Source organism: Artemia franciscana, chromosome 9, assembly GCF_032884065.1.
Source record: "Artemia franciscana chromosome 9, ASM3288406v1, whole genome shotgun sequence".
Classification (NCBI taxonomy): domain Eukaryota; kingdom Metazoa; phylum Arthropoda; class Branchiopoda; order Anostraca; family Artemiidae; genus Artemia; species Artemia franciscana.
In genome coordinates, this window is record NC_088871.1 from 48,009,170 (window position 1) to 48,021,752 (window position 12,583).

The window sequence follows — 12,583 nt, forward strand, 5'->3', positions numbered from 1 at the left end:
TTTTAAAATATTTTTTTAACTGAACGAGATGCGGTCTTAACCATTTTTATCTTGATAGAAATTATAGCCTTTTTAGAAAAGGCAGCACGGATTGTCTCTGTCAGGTTGGACACTTTCCACTTAAATGGCTTGATATTTTTCAATTCACACGAGACTTCAAAAATAACTTCAAAAATTTATTGGTTCTGAGGCTCACTGGACTACTTAAAAAATTACATAGACACAAGACTACGTTGGTTTTAGACTCTTTATCAGCTTACTCAAACTGCGTATATTTGATGCAATTGTGGTTTTGGTACTGCTGCACGGTTGCAAGATCTGGTCCTTAAAAATCTCAGAAGCCAAGGATCTGGATGCCTTCTATCAAATTCGCCTTTGGTATTTCGTAAAGGTTAGGCGTTCTGAGAAGGTCAGCAACTATGTAATCCACAGCAAAAACTAGAAAGCAGTCTCCCACATCAAATGTCATTAAATACAGACGTGTCCGATTGTTCGACCACGTACTAAGAGCTAACACGTCTCCTGTTTCTGTCGTAAACAGACGGCGGTCGAAAGAAATCCTGCTTATCCGCAATCAAGTTCAATCTGGTGCCACTTCACAGGTTCAGGAAATGCAGCAGAAGCTGGGATCGAGGGTGGTTGTCTATCGTCAAGCCATTAGCCATGGATAGGCCTTCCTTGAGCCAAACAAAACACAGGATCTCGGATGCCATGACGAGCCAAGGGTTTGTAAGATAAAACAAAAACAAGCAAGAACCCCAACTGACAGAAATAGGTCAGGCAGGCTGCGGAAGCAAGATATATACGTCGAATCCAGCAAAGTATTCCTTAAAGTGGCATTCTTTCAAAATTGAAGGCAAAGGTTTATATAATATTATATTACTAGCTGTTGGTGTGGCGCGCCACACCAACACCTAGTTGATGGGGGCGCTTCACCTCCCCCCCCCCCCCCGCACGCGTAAGTTGTTACGCGCCATATTAGTTACGCGCCATTGTAGTTGTGTCCCTGTGTCCCATTTGTGAATAAGGATATATATATATATATATATATATATATATATATATATATATATATATATATATATATATATATATATATATATATATCTCTTCTATATATATAAAAATAAGTTGTCTGTGGATCTGTGGATCAGGTGACGTCGGGTTTGTCCGCATATGACGTCTGAATTATTTCACACTAATACAAAATAAGAAAAAAAACTAAAAAAGGTAAAAACTACAAAAAAAAACTAAAAAGAAAAAAAAAACTAAAAAAGCTAAAAAACTAAAAAAACTAAAAAAAGGTAAAAAACTAAAAACTAAAAAAAACTGAAAAAACTAAAAAAAGGCAAAAACTACAAAAAAAACTAAAAACTAATAAAAAAACTAAAAAATCTAAAAAACTAAAAAAACTAAAAAACTAAAAAAAGGTAAAAAACTAAAAAAACTAAAAACTAAAAAAGAAAAAAACTAAAAAAAGGAAAAGACTGAAAAATAAAAGAGAAAAAGAAAACTAAAAAAATATGAATAAAAATACAAAAAAATAAAAAAGATAAAAACTACAAAAAAACTAAAAAGAAAAAACGAAAAAAAACTAAAAAAGCTAAAAAAAAGGTAAAAACCAATAAAAAAACAAAAAAGAAAAAAAGGAAAAAAAAACTAAAATTTTTTTTCATCATATAATATGACGTCTGAATTATTTCATCATATACCAATTCAAAAACGAATGTATTCAAGCCGATGTAGCTGAGTTGATAAGGCGTTATGTTCCAGGTTCCAGGTTCGAACTTTGGCTTTAGCATTAATATAAAAGAAGCAAAAATCTAAAGAAGGTAAAAACTACAAAAAAAAAAGAAAACAAAATAAAAAAATCTAAAAAAGCTTAAAAACTAAAAAAAAACTAAAAAAAGATAAAAAACTAAAAAAAAAAAACTAAAAAAAGGAAAAAACCATAAAATAAACTAAAAACTAATAAAAAAAAAATAAAAAAAGCTAAAAAACTAAAAAAACTAAAAAAACTAAAAAAGGTAAAAACTAAAAGAACTAAAAAAGAAAAAAAACTAAAAAAAGGAAAAAACTGAAAAATAAAGGAGAAAAAGAAAACTAAAAAAATATAAATAAAAATAAAAAAACTAAAAAGATAAAAACTTCAAAAAAAACTAAAAAGAAAAAAGAAAAAAACTAAAAAACCTAAAAAAAGGTAAAAACCAATAAAAAAAACTAAAAACAAAAAAAGGGAAAAAATTAAAAATTTATTTCATCATAAGTTTTCAACTGACGAAATTACAGACCGGGACATCGGGACACAAATGACGACCGGGACACCGGCACATAGGGAATATGAATGACGACACTCAAAGAGAAAGCGACCGGGACAAAAGGAATGTTCGATTAGCAATCAACAAAGCACCGGGACACAAATGACGACCGGGACACAGGGAGTATAAATGACGACCAGGATATAAGTAAAAAAAACTAAAAAAAAGGTAAAAACTACAAAAAAACTAAAAAGAAAAAAAAATCATGGAATATAAATGACGCCCGGGACACTCAAAGAGAAATCACAGACTGGGACACCGGGACACAAATGACGACCGGGACACAGGGACAAAACTACAAAGGGGATGCCGGGGGGCACAAGGGGATATATATAAATGACGATGGCGACACAGGGAATGGTAGATTAGCAATCACCATCAACAAAGCTCAAGGGCAATCATTAGAATCATGAGGTATAGATCTGAATACGGATTGTTTTCCCATGGACCATTATATGTTGCATTTTCAAGAGTCGGTAAACAATCTATTTATATGCATAGACAACAGGACAGCAAAGAATGTTGTATATTCGCAAGTTTTACGTAGTTAAAAACATATATAGATATCTATCTATATTCACAGGTGGGACATAGGGACACAACTACAATGGCGCGTAATTAATATGGCGCGTAACGACTTACGCGCGCGGGGGGGCTTGGGGGGGCGCGAAGCGCCCCCACCAACTAGGTGTTGGGGTGGCGCTTCGCGCCAACAGCTAGTATATATATATATATATATATATATATATATATATATATATATATATATATATATATATATATATATATATATATATATATATATATAAGTTTTTAACTATATATATATATATATATATATATATATATATATATATATATATATATAAGTTTTTAACTATATATATATATATATATATATATATATATATATATATATATATATATATATATGTATATATATATATATATATATATATGTATATATATATATATATATATATATATATATATATATATATATATATATATATATATATATATATATATATATATATATATATATAGTTTTTAACTACGTAACACTTGCGAATATACAACATTCTTCGCTGTCCCATTGTCAGTGCATATAAATATATTGTCACGTTTACCAACTCTTGAGCCAAACACAGGCCTTCCTTGATCCAAACAAAACACAGGATCTCGGATGCCACGACGAGCCAAGGGCTTGTAATATAAAACAAATACAAGCAAGAACCCCAGCAGACTGAAATAGGTCAGGCAGGTTGCGGAAGCAAGGTACATATGTCGAATACAGAGAAGTATTCCTTAAAGTGGCATTCTTTCAAAATTGAAAGCAAAGGGAAACTTTTTTTTTAATAATAATAGTAATTAGTTTAGCTCCTTTCCCATCTTTTCCACAAACTTAATTACGATGTTAGAGAAAAAATTACTGCCAATGACATTGAATATACATCCATCTCATTAGTGGGATTGTCCTCTAACCACCTGAACCAACATGTCTTTGTTAATATTTTGATTTTACTTCAGCGTAACAAATAGCATGCCGTTTTCAACTGTTTGAGTATATTTTATATAATATATATATTTATTTTATATATTTATATTTTATATATATATATATATATTTATATAACTGTTTATATATTTTTTTTCGTAAAATACAACGGAAAAAGCAGTGATCTGACTTTTTTGTGCGGCATGGTTTTTGGATCCACATATTTTAATTGTTTTCTTTCATGTGTTAGCCTAACAGGTTCAAGTAGCATTTTAACAACATTTGATAATTTCTCAGAAACCATGTCTCTAATGACATATTTTCGTATAGGAGCAAATTTTTCAAAGATTGTTTCAATGACAAATTTTACAAGTTAAACAAATTAAAGCAAATTTAAGAAAATTTCACAAGTTTTGACCAAAAAATTAATGCCTGTTTTTTGTCTGTTTCATCCTGGACCTTATAAAATCCACCTTGTATAACCAAATATATTTTACTTTTGATTAAGATAGATGCAATAATATTAATGTTCTTCTTAAATTATTTCTACAGAGCATCTAAAAATTGATTTTCTAAATCTTCTATTGGAGCAAATTCTTCCAAAGATTGTTTCAGAAGTCCCAACATCTCCGAAAAGTCTGATAAATTGGAAGCAAAAACAAATATTTAATGTTATCTGTTCTAATCTCTGCCCTATAAGAAACCTCATAAAAATACCTCTGCCTTATATCCCAAAATGTTTTTAGCCTTTGGTTTAAGATAGATGTAATAGTATTTAAGTTTTTCAAAAACCCTTTTTTCCTACAACTTTTCCAAACTAATATCTTAAAACTTCGAAGTTCCAGGCATATATTATTGCATTGGCGTTTTCTGTCATTTTTGCCAGATTTACCATTCTTAACCAGAAATCGTTGACTCATTAACAGAATGGTCTTATTGCATCATAAGATAATTTTGTGGATTAACAGTGAAGTTTACCAACTGTTTACCTTACAAAATGAAGGGGAAACGGTGAAATTGGGAAACGAAAAGATTGGTGAAGTGGATGGCTTCACTTTCCTGGGTAGTTAATGCTGGTTTCGATTAGTTAATTTACGATAAACATATTACAAAAAAGGGATGTAATGAAGAGGAGGTATGCTAACAATAATGTCAAAGACTTTGACATAAAAAAGACACCTTTCCTGCTTTCAAGTTTTTCAGCATTCGTATAAGTTACCCCTACTCTTTGGATCTATGTTTGTTCATTTTTGCCATAATAATTTCTTTGATCATTGAAGCTGAAAGCTAATTTGCAAAAAAAAAAATCGTAAATTAAAAAATACGGCTACGACTGTGTACGCAAAAGCAAACTTTATCCTAACATTAACACTTGCTATTTTCAAATTTATTGGAGACCCAACATCTCCGAAAAGTTTGATAAATTGGAAGCAAAAACAAATATTTATTGTTGTCTGTTCCAGTCTCTGCCTTATAAAAAAAAAAAACAATAAAAATACCCCTTCCTTATATCCCAAAATGTACCTTATACCATAATTATATCCCCAAAATCTCACATCACGAGATTTAATATTGGTTTGCTTCACTGTTATAAGACGTTTTGATGTGGTGTGATGAAAAGCCCCAAATTTTTAATCGGTAATCGCAAAATCGTTACAAGGATAGCTTCATTACAGCATTACGTTGTCTGGAAATCTCTAGAAAGATGCCGATATTAATGGGACTCTACTGTTCGATAATGACGGACGCTATCTGTTACGCTACTTGGTATTTAATATATAAAAAAAATCAAATTAAATCAAGGGTATGTTAGATCAGATTGTTAGAGTGCTATCCAGCCAATGAGAAGGATACAGGTTCAATACCCTTGGCAGATAATTTTTTTTCAAATAGTGATCAAGTTTGTGGAATAAGTGAAAAAGTGAATTAATTGCAATGTTATTATTATTTTTTAAAGTGTCTTTCAATCTTGGAAGAAAACCATCAGTATTACAAAATCTGAACTCCGTCTTCGATCTTGAAGGAATACCAATAAATTTTCCAAAATGTATAGAAATATTCCGCACCAAATTTCGTTGAAGAATGATCCTACATGGTATGTTATCTGCTGGATCAAAACATGCTAGTAAACTTTATGTCGAAATTATTCCAATAGCTTGTGAGTTTCTCCTTTTTACGTTAAGGTACTCAATTATGATAAGCTTCCTGAGCCATATTCCAGTAATTTCCTTGGACAAATTTTGGTATATTCACTGAGCAGAATTCGGCAGACTATCTTTGCTGAATCCAGTAGTTTCTATGAATTAAGCTCTGGTATATTATTTAGCCAAATAATAGTAAGCTGCCTTAGCATACAAATTTCGGTATATTCCTTACACTGAGTTTCGGTACACTGTCATATCAAAAATCTAGTAAATTTCCTGGGTAATTATCCCGTAGAATTCATAAAATAAAACATTCAACTAATTTTTTTTGGCACATATTAGTCACAGCAGTCCAATAATAGCGATTTTTCTTCCAGAGAATCATGAGAGAGGAAGAGATGCAGCCCCAATTCCTCCCGTCGGGATGGTCCCAAATCCAACAATCGAAAAAAAAAGTTTATGTTCCTCAATATTTTATGTGGGGCAGGATATATCTAAGCCACCCTCCTGGGTGTAGGCCTAACCTTGGTTATATATTTTACTCTATCATTAAATATAGAGTTCATATATTTAATTCTTATATATATATTTTTGTTTATTATTTTATATAATGCGTGCTTTCGTTACATAAACAAACTTTGAAATATTATCAACAACAAACACAATCAACAAAATTTCGCTCACCTTTGAATCTTTTATTCTTCCTACATATCCACGATCCTTTTTGGGAACGTATTTGTCAACTAATCGTCCGAAAACTTTATGATTAAGCCATTTTGGTCGCTCCAAAACTAACTGTGCAAAAGGAGTAACACCCTATGAAAAAATAAAGTAAATAAAGCAAACTAAAAATCAAACTAGAAATTAAAACAAAAGCAATTTCATAGATCCATAAGGATTCAGACATAAGATAGAAATTTTTACAAGGAGGGGAGAGAGGAGAGGTCTTGAAAGTTAAAATGTTACCTTTCGGTTTCATTGTCGCTTGTCTTCTAACCGCAGACAATTTGAGCCTTCTCTTGATGTCATGGCGTCACCATAGGTTCGATACGACCCCCATGAGAAAAATAAACGTTGTTCCTTAAAGTTGCGATCCTTTTAGATGGTTTCAACGACCAGAAATGTCAATATGCCAGTTAAGAAAACAAAACTATGTCATCGATTTCGAAGCCGGCCCCAGCACTCGACATGTGGTGCTTGTATCTATTGATTCTCTTTCTAAGCAGCTACCTCCAAATGAGTTAAATTTGTTTAATTCTCTTTCCTCTGGAAAATAGAGGGCCCCCCAGGGAACACATAGAACGTTCAAGGGTCCCAATGACTTGTAAAAAAACAGTTACGTTGTTTATGCATCTTTGTAGGTTTGTACTGGATTTCACGCCACATTTTGTTGGCGACCTAACCTGACATGGATAAGGTCATCAATGCCTAACATACATTAGAGAGTCAAAAACCTGGAATAGATAAATCGTTAAAACAAAAAGAAGTTTTTGTCCCACCACCTGAACAATTAAAAGAAACAAAGGTTCGGCGATATGTCTTTCACAATGAAAAAGACAAGCCGAGGCAAAAGTTGAAGGTCCAAAAAAAAACGTAATTTTACAAAGGTACTACTTCTAATTTAGGGTCCATTTGGATATCATGACAACAAGGAAAAGCTGAAACTGTGTGCGTCTAGAAGACAAGCGACAATGAGAATCCATATATAGAAGCCGGCGGCGTGCCAAGTGCCGGGACCCGTATATATATATATATATATATATATATATATATATATATATATATATATATATATATATATATATATATATATATATATATATATTCAGGTGGAACATCCTAGATCTTACGCACGCACAAACAGAAACCAAAGAAAAAAGAAAAAGGACTTAAGTGGTAAAATTGAGCTTTTAGAGACGTAGTTAAGCAGAAATTATGAAAAAACAATGAGGTTTGCCCAATTTGGAGAAGTCAAGGGTTTCAAAAACACCCACAAAATGATGACCGTAGAGTTATCACCGAGAATAAAATGAGAAAAAGGTTAATATAACCTCGAAATAATATGTGAGTTTTATATAAATAATTAGGCCACTTCCTTGTAAGTTTTCATCACTACAGCCGGCACCAAATGCTATTCCAAGTATGTTGGAAATAACTGCCTTCATTTAGAACATTCTTGTTCTCTGTTTGTAAAGGATAAACGGAGACCAAACTTGTTACCCATGCGATAACACAAATACACAATCTAGTGCTTCTCTATGGTTTTTTATGGTTTTTTTTGTAAGTATTGGGTTAGTTGGAATTTATTCTTGACTTCTGTTCTTCGGACGATGGATAAGTCAGCATGATTTCTCAGCAGTAATCAATGAACAATCCCTGGACAGAAAAACAGAACTTCTAAATTCGAACTTGTACGAAAAGTACGAGGAGCACTTGCCAACAAAAAATACTTTCAGATCCTCCTCTGATCACCCATGGATCACAACTGAAAACAAGGCTCTTATAAAACAATGGTCTAAAGCACATGAAGCAGGTTTACGCAACTAAGTCGTTGCCGTGTGTTGCAAAGCCAAGAAATGGTTTGTTGTAAACCACTTTGATCCATGTATGTCTACCAACTTCAAAAAATGGCATCCTTCAGTAAAGATGCTGACTGGCCAAACCTGAGACACTTAATTACGGAATCTGACAAACAACAAATCTTATTTGTTAGCGTCAGAGGTGAACAATTGTTTCGCTGGCATATGCACCACATTCCCGAGCTTTACGAATGAAGAACATAAAAAATCTAGACAGTGTAACGCCAGTAGAGTCTTATCAAGTTTCGAATCAACTTCAAAAACTCAATTCGAATTGAGTATTCGAGTACTCGAGTACGAATACTCAAATTAAAACCCAGCAGCTTGTCGTTTCCTGGTGAAATCCCTGTGCAACTTCTTTGCAAATATGCTTATTTCATAGCGACTCCTCTAACGAGTATCATTTATCTGTGCATGACTTTCCATAAATTTCCAAAGTCTTGGAAAAAGTCATTCATTAAGTAATACCTAATAAACCATGTCCTAAGCCATGTGATGATTTAAGACCGATTTCACCAACCCCATGCAAGACGGAAGTTACAGAAACATTCATTTCAAGGCAACTGTTAAATGACATAGAGTCCCAATTAGAACCTTGTCAATACGGATGTATTCGTGGCTCCAACACCCAAGTATATCGTATATATCAACATCCTTCGTGGTCGTATATGCTTTGGAGGGGACTCATTGGATTGGAAATAAGAAGTTCTAGTACCCTTTTTAAAAGTCAAAGTGATCAGAGCGCAGCCCCCACCCACGCACACACACAAAGACGTCGTGCTTTCTGCGATGCATCCAATAGAAATTTTGAGACAGTCCTATTATTCAAAATTGTCCAATGATCATAGAACTAGGCTTTTAGGGTTGATACAAACCACCAGAGCCTGAGGGCGAGGGTTGTAAGTTATTCCCCTGGCGAATTTAAGGTTCTCATGGAAGGGATGGTTGTATAAACTTTAGAGGTGGCTGGCCCATTTGGTTTAAATTGGAAGTTCTAGTGCCCTTTTAAAATTCAATATGATGGAAGTCACCTAGCCCCCTCTCCCCGACTACCCCTCTTTTTACCAAATGCATCTGACTGAAATTATGCGATAGCATTTTTGTTTAAAATAGTCCAAAGAACATACAACAATGCCTCCAGGTTTGGCATAACCCCCTAGACCCCTGGGGCAAGGGCTTTAAGGTACGCCCTGGGGGCATATAAGGTTTTTAAGGAATGTATGTAAAGGTATGCATGTTTGACTTCCACTCTCACAAAATACGTAGGACATTAGGATGAGTCTTTGAAGGAATGTTGAGGGGAGTGTTGAACTAAATCATAACACATTACGTGTATGTAGGTTACCAAAAGGGGGTAACTCAGGAATGACTGAGTATATTAATTTGGAATTTTCAGAAAATTTTAAGGGAGATGTTCAATTGACCAAAAAAGCAATGTTTGCACGCTACTCCTTCTACAACTTCTACTGCTACCACAAGTAGGCCTACTATTGCTACAACCACTGCTATCCCTACAACTACTAGTTCTGTAGCGAGAAATCATAAGGCTGAGGATTCTGAAAAAAATAAATGAGGAAACGTTAAGCGGAAGGTTGAACTAACTCAAAACATACAATGTCTATACAGATTGCTCATACGGGCGTATCACCAATATTTTTAGAAAGGCTTATCATATCAAGAGGAAACTTCAGGGGCATCATGAGTGGGATGCTCAGTTGACCAAAAGGTAAAATGAACCTGCTACTACTGCTATTAATGCTGCTGCTACTACTGTTACTACTACTACCAACTATGATACTAGTTGAATTAAGGCTACACGTATGAAGGTGAAAAGTTGACAGAATATTGAGGGGAATTCGAACTAAATCAAAACACACTAAGCGTATGCAGATTGTCAAAAGGGCATATCTCAGTTATTGATTTAGATATTAAGTTGAAACTTCCGGAGAATACTTAAAGGGGAAGATCAACTGACAAAAAGGTAATATATGCATATCACTACCAATACTGATACCACTGCTACTTTTACTTATACAACTACAGCTACAAAACAACTCCAACTACTACTTCGATTGCAACAACTTTTAAGGCTTAGAGTATTAAGGAGAAAAGGGCTTCAAAAGTGCATATCAACAATATTTTTGGAAAAGCTTAACGTGTCAAGGTGAAACGTCCGGGGTATTAAGAAAGCCATGTTCAACTGACAAAAGGCATTATGCACATGCTACTACCTCTGATAATACTGCTACTACTACTACCACAAATAAAACACCACCACTGCAACTACTTCTACTACAACCGAAACTACCTATGCCTTCCGATCAAAACCCCTATACCTTCCCAAGGCAAGAACATATTTAGCACTTTACTGAAAAAAAATTAGATATTTTCACTTTTATAACTTTAATAAATCAAATATTATTAAAATATTAAGGAATAGATATCAGCATATGTGTATTAAACTGACAATGCACATTCATTTGTATTTTTTCAGTAAAGTGCAAATCATGTTCTGGCCTTGAGATGGCATAGGCGTTTTGAACCCTACGCATGTTAATTTCTGCTCGTTCTGAGCTTGACTCGGTTATTTATTGTAATTTCTTTTCGTTTTGAGTTTCATTTATTTATCGATGCTGATTTGTGGTAGTTTTACCCTTGGTTGATTATTTGATTTTTTTTTGCTCATTTTTGGTTTAATGGAGTCCTTTACTTGTCTTTGAAAAACTGATCTTGTGGAAGTTTTTTTTTTTTTAATTGATACCTATATAGGTCGTTCCATGAGATCTCTACATCACCGATTAAAAGAACATGCTGATTCCATTGATGCCTGCATTAAAAAAAAAAACAAAAAAACAAAGCTTACATATTTGTGAAAACCCCTCTCACTCCATTAAGTTTGACCACGCCCATCTTATTGCTATTGTTCCACACTTCTTAAAGCAGAAAATCAGGGAAGCTCTGGAGGTTACTAAAAACAAACCAGCATCAATAAAGACAGCGGTGAATTCAGCATTAAAGAAAATTTGGGAACCCCTTACCCATAGGCCAAAAACTCAGGCCCTTCCCTCCTATAGCCCCAATCCTCTTGATATCTACTAGGATTGCTGCTACAGACGTCTCTACCAAAATTCTGGCCATGTCACAACAATAATTACAAGTTCGGCTCATTATTAGTGTTTTTCAGCGATTTTAATTTCACCTTATTTAGTGATTTTATTTTCTGGCCAGAGATATGAATTTGATCCTAATGATGACTGGAACACGTCCTGTCAAAATTATCGTTTAAACAAAATCAAGACCTGACATCCATAGCTTAGGTAAGCTTATTATCATCTACACTTATTTTGACTTTAGATACTCACCACCGCCACCAAAATCTTATTATCAAATTTGGACAATACATTCTAAGAAGCTCGAAACACAGATGTGTCCTCCCCCAAACACACTCACCAAAAGACAGAGCAGACTGGAACCAGTTTACCTAAGCAAGAGGATTTTTTCGGGGGGGGGGCACAGAAAACTTGTCCGGTAATTGAATTTCGTGTTTGTGTAATTTATATGTACCTTGGATGGATGATAGAGCATCTATCAACAAGTGAAATGACATTATTTTTATACAATCCTAAAAAAAAGCTTATGTCAGATTTCCCCTCTCACCCAGTCTATCTGTCTTGGCTTTTCTCCGACTGGGCCATGGCAACTCGATTTTAATTCAAATAATAACAATTTCTCGTCAAAATTTTTAATTAAAATCAAGTTGCCATGGCTAATTGCAGAAAAAGCCATGACATATAGTCTGATTGAGAGACAAGTCTGGCATAAGCCTTTTTTCAGATTGTATACAAATGTTATCATTTCCCTTGTTGATAGAGAGTCTATCATCCATCCATCCTAGGTCAGAACTAAGGTAGATAGTCATAGAACTAAGGGATGATCGAGATTTTGGGTTGAATCATGACGGCAAAGTCCACTGGACTTTTATGCAAAACGGGGAACTAAATTTGCTTGGACTCACATGCAAACAAGTGACCAAAGCCTTATTGG

At 33.9% G+C, this 12,583-nt stretch overlaps 1 protein-coding gene across 3 annotated transcripts in view; it reads right to left on the reverse strand.

Annotated features, from left to right (window-relative positions):
• LOC136031499 (palmitoyltransferase Hip14-like) overlaps positions 1–12,583 on the reverse strand; it is a 106,400-nt gene that overhangs the window by 27,210 nt on the left and 66,607 nt on the right. For all 3 annotated transcript variants that reach the window (XM_065711157.1, XM_065711156.1, XM_065711155.1), the window contains one exon: positions 6,645–6,776. In XM_065711157.1, coding sequence (XP_065567229.1) covers positions 6,645–6,776 — 132 coding nt within the window. The remainder of the gene's footprint in view (positions 1–6,644; positions 6,777–12,583) is intronic.